Source organism: Mobula birostris, chromosome 4 (assembly GCF_030028105.1).
Source record: "Mobula birostris isolate sMobBir1 chromosome 4, sMobBir1.hap1, whole genome shotgun sequence".
Classification (NCBI taxonomy): Eukaryota; Metazoa; Chordata; class Chondrichthyes; order Myliobatiformes; family Myliobatidae; genus Mobula; species Mobula birostris.
In genome coordinates this window covers 84,110,007-84,131,072 of record NC_092373.1, presented here as the reverse complement: position 1 = coordinate 84,131,072, position 21,066 = coordinate 84,110,007, and the positions used below count along the sequence as shown (strand labels likewise).

General features: G+C 41.8%; 1 protein-coding gene across 4 annotated transcripts in view; it reads left to right on the top strand.

The window, feature by feature from the left end:
* yeats2 (YEATS domain containing 2) overlaps nucleotides 1–21,066 on the top strand; it is a 173,507-nt gene that overhangs the window by 133,181 nt on the left and 19,260 nt on the right. For all 4 annotated transcript variants that reach the window (XM_072255690.1, XM_072255691.1, XM_072255692.1 and 1 more), the window contains 7 exons: nucleotides 1,598–1,822; nucleotides 2,386–2,671; nucleotides 7,381–7,489; nucleotides 8,642–8,718; nucleotides 10,598–10,677; nucleotides 12,463–12,661; nucleotides 14,787–15,013. In XM_072255690.1, coding sequence (XP_072111791.1) covers nucleotides 1,598–1,822; nucleotides 2,386–2,671; nucleotides 7,381–7,489; nucleotides 8,642–8,718; nucleotides 10,598–10,677; nucleotides 12,463–12,661; nucleotides 14,787–15,013 — 1,203 coding nt within the window. The remainder of the gene's footprint in view (nucleotides 1–1,597; nucleotides 1,823–2,385; nucleotides 2,672–7,380; nucleotides 7,490–8,641; nucleotides 8,719–10,597; nucleotides 10,678–12,462; nucleotides 12,662–14,786; nucleotides 15,014–21,066) is intronic.

Genomic DNA, 21,066 nt, shown 5'->3' with positions numbered 1-21,066 from the left:
GGTCCAATTGCACAAGGAGGTACTGAGGCCAAGGCCATCAAGTTTTAGTTTTGATAATATTGAATGCTGAGCTGTAGTCAAAAAAGTGCATCCTGATGTATACAACTTTGCTGTCCAGATGTTCCAGAGTTGGGTGAAGAACCAATGAGATGGCAGCCACTGTGGCCACTCACTGTGGTTATTTACCCCACGCTTTTCTGCATGAATGCTTTCCATCTCATAAGTGCCTCAGGAATGTTGCCTGTCGTTAATTAATTGTTACAGCTGGCCTCATGTTTGTAAACATGGCAACTCCAGTGTTCCTTCACTGAGATCAGGTTCATTTTTATAGAAAAATGTTTGCAACTTATTACTTTAGGGTGCTATTTCCTTTTAGTCTGTCGTATTCTTTCGCTCCTCTTTGTATAGATTCTTGCCACGGGGGCAGTTGTAGTTTCTATCTGTGGGGATCATGGATCACCCAGAGGGTGAGATCAACAATTTTATTGCTTCCAAGGCAGTGTCAATGTGGCGCTGAGCTCTGGTCTCCGTCGAGCTTGTGGCTCAGACTTAGTACTTTTTTTAAGTTTGTAGGGATCGTGTTGGGGATAGAGAGGGGAATTAAGGTTTAGGAACAGGAATGTGGAGGAGTTAGAAATCAGATTAGGATTTAAAGGAGTTAAATGTTAGGCAGGAGTCTAGGCCTGCGCTCTGGGTTCGAAGGACAGCAATGTGGATGTGTCATGAAGGATGTTGTGCTGGCAAGTGCTGTTGATGACTACCAGTGAAGATTAGGGCTAGTGATGCCCTCCTCCCATCTCCCCCCCACCCCCAGGTCATCGAGTCCTTCCCAAGTCGTCAGGTCCCAGATTGGACAGCAATGCAAGCAAGAGGCACCATGGCTGGTGACTCCCCCTCCCCACTGCCCCAGGGTATATGAGTTGGAATCCCATCATCGAAGATCAAAGCCTGAAGGTCGTTTGGAAGTCAAAGCCCAATGGCTGAAGCTGTGAGTATCAGAATCCACAGGGAAGTCGGAGGCCAGTTGTCTGTGAGTCCATTGGAAGCCTGGGGTTGGAGGATTCCCTGTGTGAGTGGGTGGGTGGGTGGAAGCAAGGAAAGGGTTTCTTTTGTGTTAATCACAAACGCAAGAAAGTCTGCAGATGCTGGAAATCCAAAGCAACACACATGAAATGCTAGAGGGACTCGACAGACCAGGCAGCATCTATGGAACAGAATAAACAGGTGACATTTCGGGCTGAGACCCTTCATCAGGACTTTGTTTTGTTGCTTTTTGTGTTTTGCTGAACATTGTGGGCATGCTATGTTGGCACTGAAATGTGTGGCGACACTCGGCGGTTATCCCGAGTACGTCCTTAGGTTGTGTTGGTTGTTAACACAAATTACGCATTTCACTGTATGTTTTGTATGTGTGATAAGTAAATAAACAAATCATTGATGAGGATATAGAGCAGTTATGCCCAAGTCATTATGCTTCATGCAACTTGGGGGAAGAAGATATACTAGAGGAACAAAATGGCAGTAAGAATCTCTCACTGTATATATTAAATGTTACTTGACACTAAACCAACAATAAAAGCCCTCCTTTTGCATGCAGGTCATCCCCAGTGCCCAGGCATCCCCTCTGCCCTCAGCTGCTGTTTCCTCACTCGTTCATTCTCCCTCGCCTGATGGAGCCACAAGGCAACTATCTGTAACTTCCTCCCTCTCACAGCCTGGCACCACCACCTTGAGGGTGACTGGAGGGGTCATCACGACAGCCAGCCTATCATCGTCAGCCTCAGGAACAGCAACAGCCACCATGGGGACTGTGGCTCAGCAGGTAATAAGAGGATGAGGGCTGAGCAGAGCAGACAAAGAATGACGGCGCAGTAATTGTACATTTGAAGCTAAGAAACAAATCTCTTTGAAATCATGTTCTCGGTATTTTATTTGCACAGTATGTCTTCCTTTGCACCTTGGTTTTTGTCAGATTTTGTTGTAATTTATAGTTTTTCATAAAATTTTATTGTATTTTGTTTTCTGTAAATGCCTGCAAGAAAATAAATCTCAAGCTAGTATTTAGTAACATGCATATTTGAAAGAGAATCTAATGCTTTCGCAGCGTACATGATGTTCAAACACTTCTCGAGCTGCCAGCTGGGTGCAGGTGTTGATGGGTTAAAATCGACACCTATACCTGGCTGGAAGCCCAAGAAGAGTTTTGCATCATATGCTTATTTGATGATAAATTTACTTTGAACTTTTGAACCTTAAGCTTTTAACTCTTTTAAGAATGATGTGATCAGATTTAAGAGTATGTCTTGCAGGACCTCTCTGGTCTTGAATCTGAACAATTAGTCGAAAAGCAGTATGACACTACTAATTCTTTATCTTTTTCATCAGTCTGAGTTGACAAGCTCTAGCACCCCTGCACCCTCCACAGTGCCTGTCATCAAAGTCTCAGGTCAGCAACCATCCCTCCTTGTATCGCCAGTTCAGCTTGCCACTAGCCAGTCAGCTCGCAGGATCTCTGTTGGCTCTCAGGCAGTACCAATGGTGCCTTCTCTGCACAGTGGTGAAGGGTCCAGCAAGGTCAGCAATTCAGGAGCAGCCAGTGCGGTTTCCTTTGAGTGCAGTTCCTCTGTTGGGATGAACACTGTAAGTGGAAAAGCCATTGAGCCACCATCAGGTAAGATAACAGTGTATAACTTTTCTATGTGAGCTAAACCTTCTATCCACTTCATCCTGCGAAAAACATCTCAATTGCCATGTCTTCCTCTGCAACATTTACAGAAGGACAGTACTGAAAGGTCTGTCTCTTCTTTTGAGGTATACAAATTATGAGAAGCATAGATAGGATAAATAATGAGCAACTTTTTTCCTATAGTAGAGATGTCTGCAACCAGAGGGCAAAGGTTTAAGCTAAAGAGTCGGAGATGTTAGGAACGATTTATTCACTCATACATGACTGAAATCCGGAAGCCATTGCCTGAGGGATGGTACAGGCAGGTATACTCACAGTATTTAAAAGGTAATTAGATAAACACTTAAAATTCAATGGGATAGAAAGTTACAAGCAAAGTGCTGGAAAATTGTATTAGCATAGATGGGTAACCATCAGCTCGGACATGGTGGGCTAAATTTCCATTCCTTTTGATCATGACTCAGAAATTGTGAAAATCAGCACTTATAGCAGAGGAGGGAAGAAAAATAATTGGTCACTTTCCTTTGTAAAATTACATCTTTTGGAGGATTATATTATTGTTATTGTAGAATACACCTTCTGGTGCTACTTGGACACGTCTTTAGTGATGAACCCGGCGTCTTAGGGTGTTTCGGGTCTTTAGTCATCAGACAACCTCGACCGGGCGACCCAGCCAGGGGTGATCAGCCCCCAACTTGTGTCCAAGTGGCGCACTAATCCACAGATCTACAGCCACCGCTAGGCCTTTTCAGCTGCCTCCAGAATGTTCTTGGTGGCTCTTCTGCACTGCAGTTCTTTAACTCCAAGGAGTTTTAGAGTCCACTGTAATGAATGGCCAACAAAGCCCTGGCACCCAACTTCGACTGGCTCACAGCGAAAACAAAATAAACAAAAATGGCACCAGAGAAGGGAGACTTTTTGTGTCTTAGGGAATCGTCAAGCATTCCCATTTACAGTTATGTCTGCAGTCACAGAGACTGCAGTAAGTAACATTGTTTCAAAACATTTCAGTGAACCAGCAAAGTTCAGACCTGGCACAGTCCGGACTCCAGGCTACCCACAGAGTGAGTGCATCAGCTGGAACCTCAGGGGAGGTCTCCATTGTCTCAGGAAACAGGGCTGCCAGGGAGGGCTCCAGGTAAAATGGAAACACAGGGCCCTAAGGTCCCTCCTCTTTACCATCCACTGGCTAATGTACAGTCTGGAAAAAAAAAAGATTGTAGTACTGAAAGGACATCAGAAACTGTTGTGTACTCTGCTTCACAGAGACATGGCTCATCTCCAGCACTCTGGACACAGTGCTATAGCCTGAACGTCACACCATCCAGTACAAGGTCTAGATTACAGCATAAGAGAAAGAAAGAGATGGGGGTGTTTGCTTAATGGGTAACTCACCATGGTACACAGGCGTGGTGGTTCTGTCTCAGTCCTTTTTGCCTGACCCGGAAAATCTGGTGGTCAAGTGCTGTCCATTCTACCTGCCGAGGAAGTTCTCCATAATCATCCTGGGAACGGTGTACATTCCACTCCAGCAAACGTTAATCTGTTACTGCAAGAACTGAACACCACGATCACTGCCATTGGACAGTCCACCCTGATACCTCCCCAGACTTCAACCAGGCTAACCTGAAGAATTTTCTGACCATATACTACAACATGTAACACACACAAAATACTGGAGGAACTCAGCAGGCCAGAGAGCTCCTATGGAAAAGAGTAAACAGTAAACTACCAAGATGAAACCTGTAGAACAAGAGAAGCCAATACACTCGATCTCTGGGTTACACCAGCATCAAGAACGTTTATTGTGCCATCCTGTGCCTGCACTTCGGCAAGTCAAATCATCTGGTTATACTTCTACGCTCAGCATATTGGCAGAGACTGAGGACTCCAGTACAAGTGATAAAGTTGGTGAAGGTATGGTGAAGGGAGATGGAAAACTGTTTACAGGACTGCTTTCAATCAATGGACTTGACCGTATTCAGGGATTCATCTGTGGATCTGAATGAGTATGCCACAAGTGTCACTGACTTCTTCAAGACCTGTGTGCCCAAGTTTGTCCCTTTGAGAAAATACCAAGTCTTCCTAAAAGAGAAACCCTGGATGAACCAGAAGATCCGTTGTCTCTTGAGGGCTAGATCTGTGGTATTCAGTACCAGCAATCCAGAACCCTACGTCGTCCAGATATAAATTATGGAAGGACATTGTGAGCAAAAAGGTAACTGAATGAAGCTAAAGACTGAATTGGATACACGACAGTAGTAGCAGGGTTTGTACACATTTACTTCCTCTAAGGTGAAACCTAACAGGATAAATGGCAGTGATCTTCACTCCCTAATGAGATCAGTGCCTTTTATGAGGGCTTTGAAGGGGGGAATAACACTACACCTGTGTGAAACTCTGCAGCCCTGTGATCTCTGTGTTGGAGGCCAACCTCTGAACATTCTTCTAAAGGGAGAAGCCTCGCAATGCATCAGGCCCCGATGTTGTACCTGGCTGAGTACTAAAGACCGGTGCCAACCAAATGGCTGTAGTAGTCAAGGATATCTTCAATCTCACTGCTGTAGTCTGAGGTGGCCACTTGACTCGAGGGAAGTAATTATTCTGTACACTAAAAGAGCAGGATGAGCTGTCTCAATTACTGTTGCCTGTAGCTCAAACATCTATTGTAATAAAGTGCTTCAAGAGGTTGGTTATAGCTAGAACCAATTCCTGTCTTAGCAAGGACCTGGACCTGCTACAATTTGCCTATTGCCATTACACAATCTCATTGGCTCTCCAATCTGTGTAATTGTGTTCAGTTCTGATTGATTCATTATAGGAAAGATGTTTAAAGTAAGCTTTCTGAACTTCATAGATAATAAAGTTTTTTTGTATTTTTTAAATTGTATTTCATTCTCCATCTTGACTACTGTCTGACCATTTCTTCACCATGCCCAGCCATCTTCAGTTACATCATCATGGACGTTTCCACAATCAAAAAGTTGGAGATTTAATCATATATGATTTTCCATAATGTTCAGTTCCATTCACAATTCCTTGTACTGTAAAGAAATCTGGTTACAATAATAGCAGGCCAACATTCAAATATGAGCTCGTAGTTGGCAAGTCACATTTGCAACACCAAGTATAAAGCAATGCCATTTCCCAACAAGAGAGAGCCTAACAATGTGCCCTTGGTTATCACCAGTATTTTTGATGCAAAATCCCACACCATCAAAGTCCTCTGGTCACTTTAAACTTGACCAGCAATGTCATTTCTATGACTAAAAGAGTGGGCAGAATTTATGTATTTTACATCCCAAGCCTTTCAACGGCAGGAATCAGCAATGTAAGACTGCTCTTTGCTTAATGATTTGAGGGCAGCTTGAAAGTTCTTAAAAAGGTTAGCGCCTTCCAAGGCAAAACTGCCCTTATGATTGATACCAAATCCAGCACCTCCTTCCACATTGTACCATCTCCAGAACACTCTACAGAAATCCATCAAGGTTTTTTCAAAAACTGCTGACAAACCTCCGACCCTTTCCATTCAACAAGAAAAGACCAGTTGTGTGTGGAAACACCATTCCCTGCAAATTTGTTTCCAAGTTCTGTATCATTCAGTTTAGAAACAAACCACCATTATGTCATTTTCATTTTGTCAAAATCCTGAAGCTCTTAAACTAACAGCACTGTGGTTCTGTGTCTACCAGAAGGGATTCAATGATTCTAAAGAGTACTAGAGATGAGGGTAGGTAATAAATGTTGTCTTTGCCAGGGATGACCTCTTGTGGAGATGGTTTTGGGGTTTGGTGTGAAGATCCAGTGTGATCTTCACTTCCTGACTTTAATCCAGTTGAAATGTTGGTGGCTGGATAAGGGAAATAAGTTATGATTTTTATTGTCATGGAACTCTAACTCCTTTCATCAGAAGTCAATTCAGTCATTCAATATTTTTACCAGCAACAGAGTTCGTTCCTTCACCCACTCCCATGATGGGAAAAATGTAGAAATGTTCCCCACCCCACAAAAAATTAGTGCCCTCACTCAGTATATTTTCCTTCTACTGAAGTTGATGCTTTCATTTAGTATTTCCATGTTCCCATGCTTTTCTCTACCCCCTCCCCCACCACCACCACTTAATGTTTCCATTCATTTCTCAATGTTTCCTTCTGTCGTGGATTTAGGAGCCCATAAAGTCAAAAAAAAAAATTCTGCAACGTCAAAATGGGCCCTTTAATTCAACCCATTCATGCTGACCATGATGTTTATCTCCATAGATCCTATTTTCCCCACATTAGGTCCACAACTGGAGTATTGCATTAATTTTTGTTCACCACAGTTTCAGAAGGATGGCAAGTAGAGCACAGGAGAGATTAAACCATTCTGGAGATGAAGGATTTCCACTATAAGGATAACTGGAGAAGCTTGTGAATGTCAAGCAGATTTTAAGATTATCAATATCATATTGGTCTCCATTCCTGCAGGAAATATCTTGAAATATTTTTCTTAGCCATAAGTTTGGTTAATCATCATATCAAAATGTTCAGAAGGCAGTGAAGTATTGAGAATGCATTTAAGAATTGTTGTATTACTAACTTGAGCATCAAATATTAAGTGTAAATATAAAAAAAAAGCAAACAAAAATAGGACTGTTTGCTGACTGATAGCCAAGCAGTGTAATGTCTGTGTGTTATTCTTGCATTTTTGTACAGTCAAGACAGAACCTGGGTCTTCAGGAACTTGTTTCAGCCCCACGATTTGCACAGCTGGCACCGTGAAGGTGGAACGAGCAGTATTGCTTGGGGCATCTGAAATGATTGAGTAAGACCAGAGCTTAATTCTGACTTAAAAATTTTTTTTCTATGGATATCACCTAGTTCATTAAATTTTAGCAGTGAGTACTGTACATGTTAGGTATTGAATAAGGCTCCTACTATATTGCCCATCAAACACTCGCTCGTTAGATTCAGGGTGATGCTCCATCCACTTATAAGGCATGCTCTGGCCTCTACAGAATGAGCTGAGTTATATTTGATATTTATGTCTGCTGCATTGGAATCCTGGTAATTCTTCTTTGGTCACCCAAAGAAGGTGTGTATCTTGAAATGCAGGGAATGTATGTATGAAGTATAGCACAGTCAAATAGCTTTGCAGCAACCAGTGCTTAGCTTCACAGAGAGCAGATGAGAAAGGTAGTGTAGCAGTTAGCGCAACACCATTACAGTTTGGGGTGTTAGAGTTCAGAGTCCCGATGTCCTCCTGTGGAATGCGTGGGTTCCTCCGTGTGCTCCTGTTTCCTGTCAGAGTCCAAAGACATGCTGGTTAGTAGGTTAATTGGTCATTGTAAATTGTCCCATGATTAGGCTAGGGTTGAATTGGGGGATTGCTGCGCAGCTTGAAGGTCCAGAAGGGCCTATTTCGCGCTGTATCTAAACAAATAAAAATAAAATAGATGACTTCTATTGCAAGCAGTCCTTTGTAACAGCAGTCCACAGGCAGTCCCCTTCTAGTGCCAGCAATCCCCTGTAACAGCAGTCCACAGGCAGTCCCCTGTAACAGCAGTCTACAGGCAGTCCCCTTCTAGTGCTGGCAATCCCCTGTAACAGCAGTCCATGGACAGTCCCTTGTAATAGCAGTCCACAGGCAATCCCCTGTAGCAGCAGTCCATGGACAGTCCCCTATAATAGCAGTCCACAGGCAGTCCCCTTCTCGTACAGGCAGTCCCCTGTAACACCAGATGAAAAATAGAGAGGAAAGAGATAAAGAGATCCTGCTAATAATTTATGTTGCAGTATTAAAGCTTCAACTGGAAAATGTTAGTTGACATAACATCTTTCTTCTGTACCATCAATTCAGGCACATGTCAGAATGGAAATATGCCTATAAGTAAAGATAGGTGTTTGCTGGGTGTTGGAGTTAGCATTTTTTAGAGATTCAAAACATAACCAGTATCTCATCCCTTGCTGTCTTTAGCCTTGAATACATTGAGAATATGCATCAGCTACTCTCTGCCATCTTGAAGAAGTTACCCCTGATCACGCCCAAGAAAAGTGAGTAAAGCTCTTTGATTTTCATTTCAAACACTAATGTTGAATGCAGTGATACCATTTCACAAACTCTGAATGTGGGCAGCATCTGTAGGAAGAGAAACGGATTCAAGACCCAGCTTGACCAGTTGCCAGAAATTTCTGTTTATATTTCAGATAACTAGAATCTGTAGTTATTTTACGAAAATCAAGAGAGGCGTTAGACAAGGGTGTGTTTTCTCCCCTGATTTATTTAATGTGTACTGTGAAGCAATATTACGAAAGATCAGAGACATCTTGGGAATCAAAGTTGGCGGTGAAAACATCAATAATTTTAGGTATGCAGATAACACTGTGTTAATTGCAAGTACGGAGGAAGAACTACAAAACTTAATTTATATAATTGTTGAAGAAAGTGCAAAAATGTGTCTATCTATCAATTGTTGCAAGAAGACAGAATGTATGGTGATATCCAAAAAGAAGGATAATCCTATCTGCAGGCTGAGAATAAACGGGGAAGACGTACAACAGGTACTGAACTTTTGCTACTTAGGAAGCTGGGTGACATCAGATGGCAGGTGCGACTTAGGCATCAAAAGAAGAATAGGGATGGCAAAAGACACCTTTACGAGAATGAAGAGTATACTGACCAATACTAAACTAGGCATGACAACCCGCTTCAGAGTACTGAAATGTTACGTTTATCCAGTTTTATGGCTCAGAATGTTGGACAATATCTAGTAACATGAGGAAACGAATTGAAGTAGCAAAGATGTGGTTTTTGAGGAGGATGCAAAGAGTATCATGGACGAAACAAATATCTAATGAGGATGTCATGAACAGAGCAAACACAAAAAGAGAAATAATGTATGAGATCATGAAAAGGCAACGTAACTTCATTGGACATGTGATTAGGAAAGAGGAGTTAGAATGCATGGTAATTATGGGAAAGATTGAAGGGAAGAAAGCAAGAGGAAGACAAAGACAAATGATGATGGAGACAGCAGCCAGAGAATTGGAAATGAATACCAATGAATTGATCCACTTGACCTGAAACAGGAGTGTGTGGGCCATAGCAGTCAAAGCTCAAACTGGGCATGGCACCTGACGATGATAAGCATCTGCAGATTTGTTTTAATTTTCAATGAGCTTTTTGTTAAACAAAGCTAATTTACATCAGACTATTTATGTACTAAGTGTATTGGGTTGAGGTAAATTTGGGCCAGGTATACAGGAAAAGATCTCCCTCTTTGGTGTAGATTATACTTTGACGGGGTGTATGGTTCGAGCTGGGTCTTGAATTTGTTTCTGTTCCTCCAGATGCTGCCTACGTTCAGGGTTTGTGAAAAGGTAGCTTAAATGAAAGCAGTGGTACAATAGGGTTGATAATAATCTAGGAAATGCCAGTTCAAATTTCATTCTGGCAGTATGAAAATTTGAATGAAGAAGTAAAAGTTGTCATAAAGCTACCAGATTCTGTGAATTAGAAAAAGAACCAAATGATTTAAGATTGGAAGCTGTCACCTTCCCCATTCTGTAACCCTAGACCAATATAGCTGACCACCTGCTTCCTAAAATGACCTAATAAATTACTCTGCGTATCAAGCTGTGCAATCGTGGCAGCTTGAGAAGACCAAAGCTTTACCTTTACAGAGCCAATTAGGGATGGGTGCATTCTCTCCAATTTGAAGTGATGGGCATGTGATGTAGTTAGATGATGCACCAATCACTTTAATACTCTGTTCATTTTGTTTATTTCTTGACTTTGTTTATAATTTTCTAGTTGATGTGATGTGTTAACCACTCTCTGCTGTCTCATCACCTCATTTCTCTAACATCTGTGGATAGCCAGTAGTGATTGTACAGCAGGTGCAGGTATTGATCAGTAAACTTTCTCCAACAGCTGAGGACTCTCATCCCTTCTGTGCCATTTCTCTGGAACAGTATTACAGCTGGAATATTGGGAAGAGGAGAGCTGCAGAGGTAAGGTCCAACTCATGGTGTTCATGAGTCCCGTTCAAATTTCAGTCCAATGCATTTTGCCTTAAGTTAAAGCAAATCAGCAGGATTGCCCCCCCACCCCCCCCCGCCCCGACTGCTGCTCATTGACCCATGATGAAAATTAGTAGAGGATTTTGAAAGCATAACCAAAATTAGCTTTAATTTGCTAGCAATGTATTTATATAAAGCAATTAGCCCTTGCTTAGTGCCCTGTTGTAGCTGAGACTATTATGAGTGGGGAGTAGTAGATTTGGTTTGACAGGAGCTGTACAAGATGATACAAGGGCCACTTGTCAGTTTGTGTTACAGGGTGTGCCCAAATGCTGCGTGATGTGGGGACTCTATCTTGCACTGTCCTCTTTTTTTGAGTAAAAATTAAAATTGCTGAAAATACTCATTAGGTCAAGCAGCATTTGTGGAGAGAGAAACAAGTTGATGCCCTTCAGCAAAAATGGCCCGAATTGATTCAAAATCAAAACAAAACAATTGCTGCCAGCCTGCAAACCCACAGAGTTGTCATACTTGTGTGACACAGCCACAGCTCCAATGAGTCGAATTCCTTATTCTGATCCTTCATTAGCAATAGCAAACATATAATTAAGCATTATTGAGGGTTATCTCAGCGGTCGGCAAAGATATGACCTCTGCAGTTCCATGCTTTAAACTGCCATGAAATAAGCATGAGTACATAACTTATTCCCTTACCATAATAAATGCTCAGCACAGAATACAAACCAAATAGAGAACAGATATATGGCTCCTACACCTTATAATTGTTTAAAAAAAACAGTAGGCAAAAATAAATGTGGGCCTCATAAAGATGATGACGGGAGTAATTTTAATGGAGTGTAAGGAAAAGCCTAAGGCGTCTTTTTTTTTCTGTTTATCGATTACACAAAGAAATCTGGATGTCCTTGTTCATGGAGTATGTAAGGTAAGCACATAGATGGGAAGCAGTGAGAAAGACAATGGATATGTTGGCATTTATAGCAAGAAATTGGAGTACAAAAGGGAAGTGATGATGAGATTGTTCATGAGTTTGGAAAAGCTTCATTTGAAGCATTGATTGCAATTTTGTTCTCAGTACCCATAAGTGTACTTGCTTTGGAGTCTGTTCAATATAGATTGATCTCAGAGGAGATGGATTTCTTATGAGAATAGGGTGAGTAAGACTGACACTTTCCTTGCCGGAATTTGAAAGAATGAAAGGTGAGTACAACAATCTTGGGTGTGTTTGCCAAGTTGAATGGTGAAATGAGGTGCCTCTGGCTGGAAGTTCTGACGCCAGAGTTGTAGTCTCAACAGAGGGTGTCACTAAACTTAACTCATGAGAAATTTATTTAAGCAGTAGGTTGAAATTCTTGAAATTGAAACCTCAGAAGGCTTTAAATCCTGTAACTGAGCCTAAAACTGGGGGATTTTTGTTTATCAAGCAATTGGGAGTATATGATGATTGGCAGTTAAGTGGACCTGAATCACAGAGAGTACAGAGTTATTCTGAATGGTGAAGCAGACTTGAGGTTTCTTCCTTGTTCCATTTCTTGGGCCGTACAAGTAGAGTTCCAGATGTAGTCAGACCAAGGCTTTTCCAAACTGAAGCCACACTTTATTCAACCGTCCACTTCAGATGAAAGCCAGGAGTTATTTTGGCCTTTTTGACTGCCTCATTCTGAGGATAATTTCACTAATTTATTATTTTACACTTGTTTTAGGGGTGTTTTGTAAAGAAGACAACTTTACATTTTTCTGCCACCTTTTCTCTCCTAGTGGCAGCGTGCAGTAGCTGTGAGAAAGGTTCTGCAGGAGGTGTTGGAAAAATGTCCGCGGTTTAGCAGCGCAGAAGCCATGAAGACCAAACAGATAGTGCGCTGGTGCCGCCATCGTGGGTACACACCCCCTGATCCAGAGACATCTGTCGAAGAGGAACTGATGGAAGATATACTGACGCAAATAGATAATGAGCCAGGTAAGCCAACCAAAAGACCAAGCAATAACTCGATTATGGTTAGAAAGATGAAGCAACCAAATTAACCTGTCAAGTTCTGTGGAGACCTGTGGAGAAAGGCTGAAATCCCCTTCAAGTTAAAAATGAAGAGGGAAAAATTAGGGCAATTCTTCCGACAAATGGTAGGTTCAGTGGACTTCATTTGACCTAAAATAGTGAAGACAAGAGTTTGTTTAGCTGCAAGATGGGGTGGACACATATCCTATTTCATAGGAGGGAGGCTCATCACCCTGTGCTTGCTGCTTACCTTGTATCTCTTTACCACATGCAAGCTGAAAGTCACACTGCAGGTGAATTTTGTGCTACCGTTGGCATCATTTGTGGAAATGTTAGGCTAAAAAAGTAACTAGTGCTGAACAGAACTGTGCAGAATATCAGGGAATGATTTTTTTTTCCTCAGTGCTGCAGCCCTAAGTTAAGTGTGTAAAGTTGCTCTTTCCCAAGTTGGGCCAATTTTCCTCTGCAGAGCACAATACTTTCATAGTTGTGTGAAAGCATTTCTAGGCCTATGTGTTCTGTGCACAGGAAGCACCTTGTACACCTATACGGCAGATATATCTGAACAGTGTACCATCTTTCCATGTCTGGAGTGGAGGTTTCTCTCATACCCTGTGTACTCTGTGGGCATGTGCCTTCTCTGGTGCCCTATGCAAAGTAGAGACTACTCTTTCCATATGCCCTACAGTGAAGGTTTTTTTCATCTTTACTCTGGACAGTGGAGGTTCTTCTAGTGCTATGTACAATGGAGACTTGATTTGTAGAAATTCCTCCTCCTGTACCTTACAGTGAGGCTTCTCTTTTCCCTGTATCCAATATTTACGAAGTCTTTATCAACAAATTACCCAAAAAGTGGCATCAGCCCTTCTGCCTGAATTGATATCAGTTCCATATTCACCCATTATCCGATGCTCTTTGAGCATTCTGTTTGGTTGAAAAGAATTAGTGTCTTTTTGTTAGCGAGTGTTTCTAAATATTACAACTGACATTAATACCCCGGCAGCTGTTCTATAGGCCATTTTAACAGTTTGTAAAATTACAGACTTCATCATAGTCTGTCATGGTATCCTTGCCTGCCTAGTGGTTTTATTGCAGGGTTAAGTTGCTAGGGTAACATTAGATCAACATTTAAAAGTCATCTGGAATACATAAATGTTTGTCTAAAGTATTATCAGACACAAGTCACTCTGGGGAACAAGTTGTCACTGGTTAGCTTGACCCCTTACATTTACGTACTAAATTGTCAATACTTACAGATAGTTGGGGGATTTGGATTCTATACCCTGCATTAAAAAGTAAAACATTTTGGCATTGAATTGGAAGTTTCTTCTCTGGAGAGAATGTTGTTTATAACATTTTCCCTGTATTTATAGTTTAGTCATTTACTAGGTCCTTTTTTGTACTAGAATCTCACTGTGCTCAGGAAGCAACACCAAAAGGGGTCATTGTAACATTACTCGAGCACTGCTCTGACACTAACTCCTGTCCTCCCCATTGGCGCAGTCATTCAGAACTTGGAGCTCTAGACCACAGATGAGTCTGAATCATTACTGGGGACTGGCAACAACTACCCCCATCTGGAGGAACCCAGATCGATTGAAGCTGATGGATGTCATTGTGTCCTCTCTGTGGGCATACAAGCACTACCAGGCCTGAGATTTCTCTCTGTGTGGTCGCTAGCCATGAACTCCACATCACTGAGCAATGTATTTCAATGCTGAGTGACCACCTCAGTTACCTGTTCTCCAGTATCAGCCCCTTCACTCTGCCTTGATAGTACACTCAGCCGCAAGGCAGTGAGATCACTATTTCATTCCTGTGGGAATGCCTGCGGAAGACAAGGTTTTACATCAGGTTCCTGGCACAGAAGCATGACGTCTGAGCAGATGTCACTTTTAAAGTACTGTGTGGCATGCACGTTTGGACTCCAGATTCAGGAACACTATAATGAATCTGATTACTGTAGTACAATGCTAAGTAGGGCACCAGGATTCAAACTTACGGCTACTGAAAACTTTGTGATGTTATTTACAGGACTCATTATTTTCAGACTCTTGGAACCATTTAGATGTTTATCTTTGTATTTCAGAATGTCCTGCCACATATACTGGGGCTAGTGAACTCTGCCAGAGGCTCATGGAAGTAGAGAGTATTCTGAAAACCGAATCTGAGAGTGACGAAGAGGTGGACATCATTAACACCATTGAACCCTCCAAAGTGAAGGTCAAGAAAGAGCTGGAGGATGTTGACGAAGAGGTCAAATTCTACATGGGCACAATGCCAGCTTTGGAGTATGCCAGAGACACGGCTCAGCAGGTAACCAGTCTGTAGTCGATCCTTGTCTGTTTGCATTTGACAAAGTCTGGATCCCTAATTCCATAAAATGTGCATGAGTACTTCGTGCTTCCTAACTGAGTCCTCCTCATTCTTCTGGTGAATTTTTCTGCACTAGCTTACCTCTATTTGTTCCTAGTGAAATTGTCATTGTACTTTTTGGAGCCTGTCCCGACATTCATGGAAGATCCTTGTTCTAATATTTTGCATCCAGGTTTTCTTCATATCACCTGATACTTATGTTCATCAAATGTTAACTGAACACCAATAGCTGTTTCTGGAGGTGTAGTGAATTTACTCCACAGAAGAATCTCCCGACACTTCCTGAAAGACCTGACCATAATTTTTCGAGTACTCCCACCATATTCCTTGATGCTCAGAAAATGAAAGTAGTTTCTCTCTATACTCTATAAGACATATTGTTGGACTTGTGACCAGGGCAGTTGATCTGGAAGTGAGAGTGCAGTGGCTTTGAATTAAATTAATTAAGTAAAACTGGAATTCAAAAGCCTGGGATTAGCAAGGGTGAGTATGAAACTATCAGTTTGTTATAAAATTCCATCAGATTCACCAAGTCACTGTTTCTACCCAGTCTGGTCTGTCTATGACTCTAGATCTGTCAGCCTAGTCTGTAGAGCCTGAGGACACCACAGTTCAAGCGATCATTGGAGATGGGCAAAAAATACTAGTCATAGTAGTAAAATCTATCGCATCTCCGTGTGTGTTTTTAAAGTGGGATCACAGGCTATATGGTGGGATGGTTGAGGAACAGTGGAAGACTTTCAAGGAAATTTTTCATGGTGCTCAACAGAAGAATATTCCAGTTAAAAGCAAGGACAGTAAGGATGGGGAGAGCCAGCCTTGGATAACTAAGGAAATAAAAGAAGGCATCAAACTAGAAGCTTGTGCATACAAAGTTACCAAGAGTTGTGTGAAACTGAAAGATTAGGAAAACTTTAAAAAGCAACAAAGAACCACTAACCACTAAAATATAAAAACAGATCATAAAGTTTTTATAATTATAATAAGCGGAAGAAGGTGGCTAAAGTAAATATAGGTCCCTTGGAGAATGAGAAGGGGGAATAGGGAATTAATATTGGGTAATAAGGAAATGGCAGAGGCTTTGAATGACTATTATGTGTCGGCCTTCATGGTGGGGGACTCATCTTAACATGCGAAGGAGAGATGTTATGGATGCAGTGGGAGGTGAGGACTTCAATACAATAGCTATCACTAAAGAGGTAGTGCTGAGTAAACTTGTGGGCCTGAAGGTAGATAAGTCCCCTGGTCCTGATAGAATGCATCCCAGGGTATGGAAAGAAATAGCATAAGTTATTGTAGAAGCTTTGGTGATAATTTACCAAAATTCTCTGGACTCCAAGCAAATCCTGGCAGATTGGAAGACGGCAAATGTCACGCCACTGTTCAAAAAAGGATGTAGGCAAAAGGCAGCTAACTATAGGCCAATTAGTTTAACATCTATAGTTGGGAAAATGCTTGAAACTATCATTAAAGAAGAAATGGCGAGGCATCTGGAAAGAAATGGATCCATCAGGCAGATGCAGCATGGATTCAGCAAAGGCAGGTCCTGTTTGACAAACTTACTGGAGTTCTCTGAGGATATAACAAGTGCAGTTGATAGAGGGGAACAGATGAATGTTATTTACATGGATTTCCAGAAGGCGTTTGATAAGGTGCCACATAAAAGGCTTATCCATAAGATAAGGATGCATAGAGTTGGGGTTGATATATCAGCACGGATAGAGGATTGATTATCTCATAGAAAGCAGCGAGTTGGGATACATGGGTGTTACCCTGGTTGGCAATCAGTGGTGAGCAGTGTGGCACAGGGGTTAGTGCTGGGCCCGCAACTGTTCACGATATACATTAACGATCTGGAAGAGGGGACAGAGTATAATGTATCTAAGTTTGCTGATGATACTAAATTAAGTGGAATATGCAGATTGTGCAGAAGATATGGAAAGTCTGCAGAGAGACATAGGTTAAGTGAGTGGGCTAGGGTCTGGTTGATGGAGTACAATGTTGGTAAATGCGAGGTCGTCCACTTTGAAAGGAAAAATGAAAGAGCAGGTTGTTATTTAAATAGTAAAAAATTGCAGCATGCTGCTGTGCAGAGGGACTTGGGACTGCTTGTGCACGAATCACAAAAGGCTGGTTTGCAGGTGCAACAGGTTATCAAGAAGACAAATGGAATGTTGGCTTTCATTGCTAGAGGGATTGAAGAGCAGGGAGGTTATGCGCAACTGTACAGGGCCATACTTAAAAGTATCTCCTTATTCGAGGAAGGATATACTGTTTTTGGAGGTGGTGCAGAGAAGGTTCACCAGGTTGATTCCAGAGATGAGGGGCTTAGACCTTGAGGAGAGATTGAGTCGCCTGGGACTATTCTTGCTGGAATTCAGAACAATGAGAGGAGATCGTATAGAAACATATAAAATTACGAAAGGAATAGATAAGTTAGAGGCAAGGAAGTTGTTTCCACTGGTAGTTGAGACTAGAATTAGGGGACATAGCCTCAAAGTTCGGGGGAGTAGATTGAGAATGGAGTTGAGGAGGAACTGCTTTTCCCAGAGAGTGGTGTATCTGTGGAACTCTGCCCAATGAAGCAGTGGAGGGTACCTCAGTAAAAATATTTAAGACAAGGTTGGATAGATTTTTGCATAGTAGGAGAATTAAGGGTTATGGGAAAAAGGCAAGTAGGCAGAGATGAGTCCATGGCCAGGTCAGCCATGACCTCATTGAATAGTGGAGCAGGCTCGATGGACCAGATAGCCTACTCCTGCTCCTATTTCTTATGTTCTTAAGTGGGTTGTAATTCCTCTGATTACCCTTTTTGCTAATTGAAAAAAACGTATAATTTTCTTAGCTTTTTCCTGCTTCTTTCCAACTTTGCAACTCTAACCACTTGCTTTGTCACTTTTTGTTGTTTGTCATTCAGAATCTGGGTCTTGTTTCTTGAATTGTCTGTGTGATTGTAACTGTAGTGGTGCAGTGGAATGTGTTATTTATTTAATACATTCCACTGTTTCATTACAGTTTTTTCCATTTTATTATGGATAGTTTCTGTCTCAATGTAAGGTGCACAGCCAGACTCAAAAGTAGCCATTTCTCATTTTACCTTTTAATCATAACATTGGGATAAATCTGTTAATGTTATTAGATCTAGCTCATAACTTCATATTAGATATTTAATTGACTTCTCCCCTGTTGCTTCCAGGATATGTTGTTGAAAATTTTCCTATCTACACTTAGGAAATAAACCTGTGAGACATGATCTAGCGTGGAAGTTAATATTCTTCACTTAAACGTAGTACATGAATATCCAATTTTATGCTTTCTACTACTTCACTGCTGCCACAAGGTATCTGCTCAAAATCACCACAAGACTTAAATCCCTTTCTGCTTCTACTTTCTACTTATCTCTTGCTATATTTTCTGTAATCAATGACACACTTCAGTCAAGCTCGTGAGGCACAACCTACCTGACTGATGCTGACTATCCCTAATCAGCCTATGCTTTTCCAAATGCTCATAAATCCTGTCCCTAAGAATCCTCTCCAATAGTTTGCCCACTGCTGACATAAGATTCACTGCTCTATAATTCCTAGGGTTACTCTGATTACCTTTCTTGAACTAAAGAGTTACATTTGCCTCCCTCCAATTCTCTGGCACTACTATGATCAGTGGAGATGCAAAGATGCAACAATCTCTTCACTCACTTCCCGGTAAATTGGAGTATATACCGTTCAATTAGGATTTATCTATCCTAATGTTTTTTTTTAAAGTTCCAGTGCATACTCTTTCTTAACATTGACGTATTCTAGTTCTTCGGCCTGATTTACTCTGTCCTCGCATTAGTCAAGGATCCTCTTTATGTTGAATACTGAAGCAAAGTATTTACTATGGACCTTTCCTACCTCCTCTTACTCCAGGCATATTTTATCTTTGATCATTCTTACTCTCACTCTGTTCTTCATCCTGTTCTTGATGTACAGGTACACCTTGGGGTTTTCCTTAATCCTACCCGCCAATGCCTTCACATGTACCCTTCTAGCTCTTTTAAGTCCATCCTTAAGCTACTTCCTGGCTGTCTGATTCTTGCTTCCTAAACCTTACATGTGCTTCATTAATCTTCTTGACTGGATGTTTCAGATCTTTTCTCAACCATGGTCCCTTCACCCTACTATCCTTTCTCTGCCTCAATGAGAAAAACCTATTCAGAACCCCAGGCAAGTGGTCCCTAATGAACCAACACATTTCCATTGTGCATTTTCCCATACATCTGTTCCCTATTTATGCTCCCAACTTCCTGTCTGATAGCATCACAATTCCTCCTCTCCCGTTTAAATACTTTCCGTACCATCTGCTCCTATCCCTGCCCAAGGTTATGGTAAAGATCCGGGAGTTGTGATCACCATCTCTGAAATGCTCTCCCACTGAGAGGTCTGACACCTGACTTGACTCATTGCCTCTTCTCTGGTTGCCCTGTCTACATATTGTGTCAGGAATCCTTCCTGGACACACCTATCAAATTTCACCGCATCTAAACCTTTGCACGGAGAAGTTTCCAATCAATGTTAGGGAAGTTGAAGTCACCCATGACAAAACCCTGTCATTTATGCACCTTTCCAAAATCTGCCTCCTGATCTGCTCTTCAGCATCTCAGTTGCTATTGGGGGGTTCTAGAGAATACTCCTAATAGACTGATTGCTCCCTTCCTGTTTCTGACTTCCACCCACACTGATACAGTAGACAATTGCTCCACAATGTGTTCTCTTTCTGCAGCTGTGATACTATCCCTAATTAGCAATGTCACTTCCCCACCTCTTGCCTCCCTCCCTGTCCCTTTTAAAACACATAAAATCCCAGAATATCCATTTGCCATTCCTGCCCTTGTAACAATCAAGTGTCTGTAATAGCCACAATGTCATAGTTCCATGTACCGATTCATGCTCTGTTCATCACCTTTGTTTCTAATGCTACTGGAAATTAAAATAGAAACATTTCAACCCATTCAACTGATTGCCATTATGCCTTGTCCACTTCCTAACTTTTTTCACAGTCTTTCTAAATGCTGCATCTACTTTCACACAAATTGCCCCAACCTCTGATCTATTACTCTGGTTCCCATCCCTTACCAAACTAATTTAAGCCTTCCCCAACAGCTCCAGCAAGCCTGCCCCCAAGGACATTTTCACCAAGTTCAGGTGTAATCTGTCCTTTTTGTACAGGCTATACTCTCTCCAGAAGGGATCCCAATAATCCACAAATCAGAAACCCTATCCCCATACCAGTTCTTCAGCCACACATTCAATTGCCAAATTACCTTATTCTTACCCTAACTGGCACATGGTGCAGGCAGCAATTTACTACCAGAGATTGTTACCCTTCCTCCTTTTCAGCTTCCTTCCTAGCTCCCCATATTCTTTCTTCAGAACTTCAATCCTTTTCCTAGTTATGTAGTTGGTACCAATATGTACCATGATTTCTGGCTGCTCACCGTCCCCCTTAAGAATGCTGAAGACCTGATCTGAGACATCCCTGACGCTGGCACCTGGGATGCAACATACCATGCAGGTGTCCCTTTCACGTCTACAAAATCTCTTAGCTGTTCCCTGAACTATTGATTCCTCCATCACCAGCACTCTCCTCTCTCTCCCTTCCCTTCTGAGCCACAGGGCCAGACTCAGTGTCGGAGACCTGATTGCTGTGGCTTTCCTCGGGTCGGTCACCAGCCCCAACAGCAACCAAAGTGGTATTTCTGATATTGAGGGGAATGTTCATAGGGGTATTCTGCACGATCTTCCTGTTCCATTTCCTTCCCTGCAATCACCCAGCAACCTGCCTCCTGCAACCTAGATGTGACTACCTCTCTACGTATCACCTTGTCATTCTCTCAAATGAGCCAAACATTCAAAGTTCAAAGTAAATGTATTATCAAAGTACGTATATATTACCTTATACAGGTTGAGCACCCCTTATCTGAAAATCCAAATTCTGAAATTCTTTTGAGT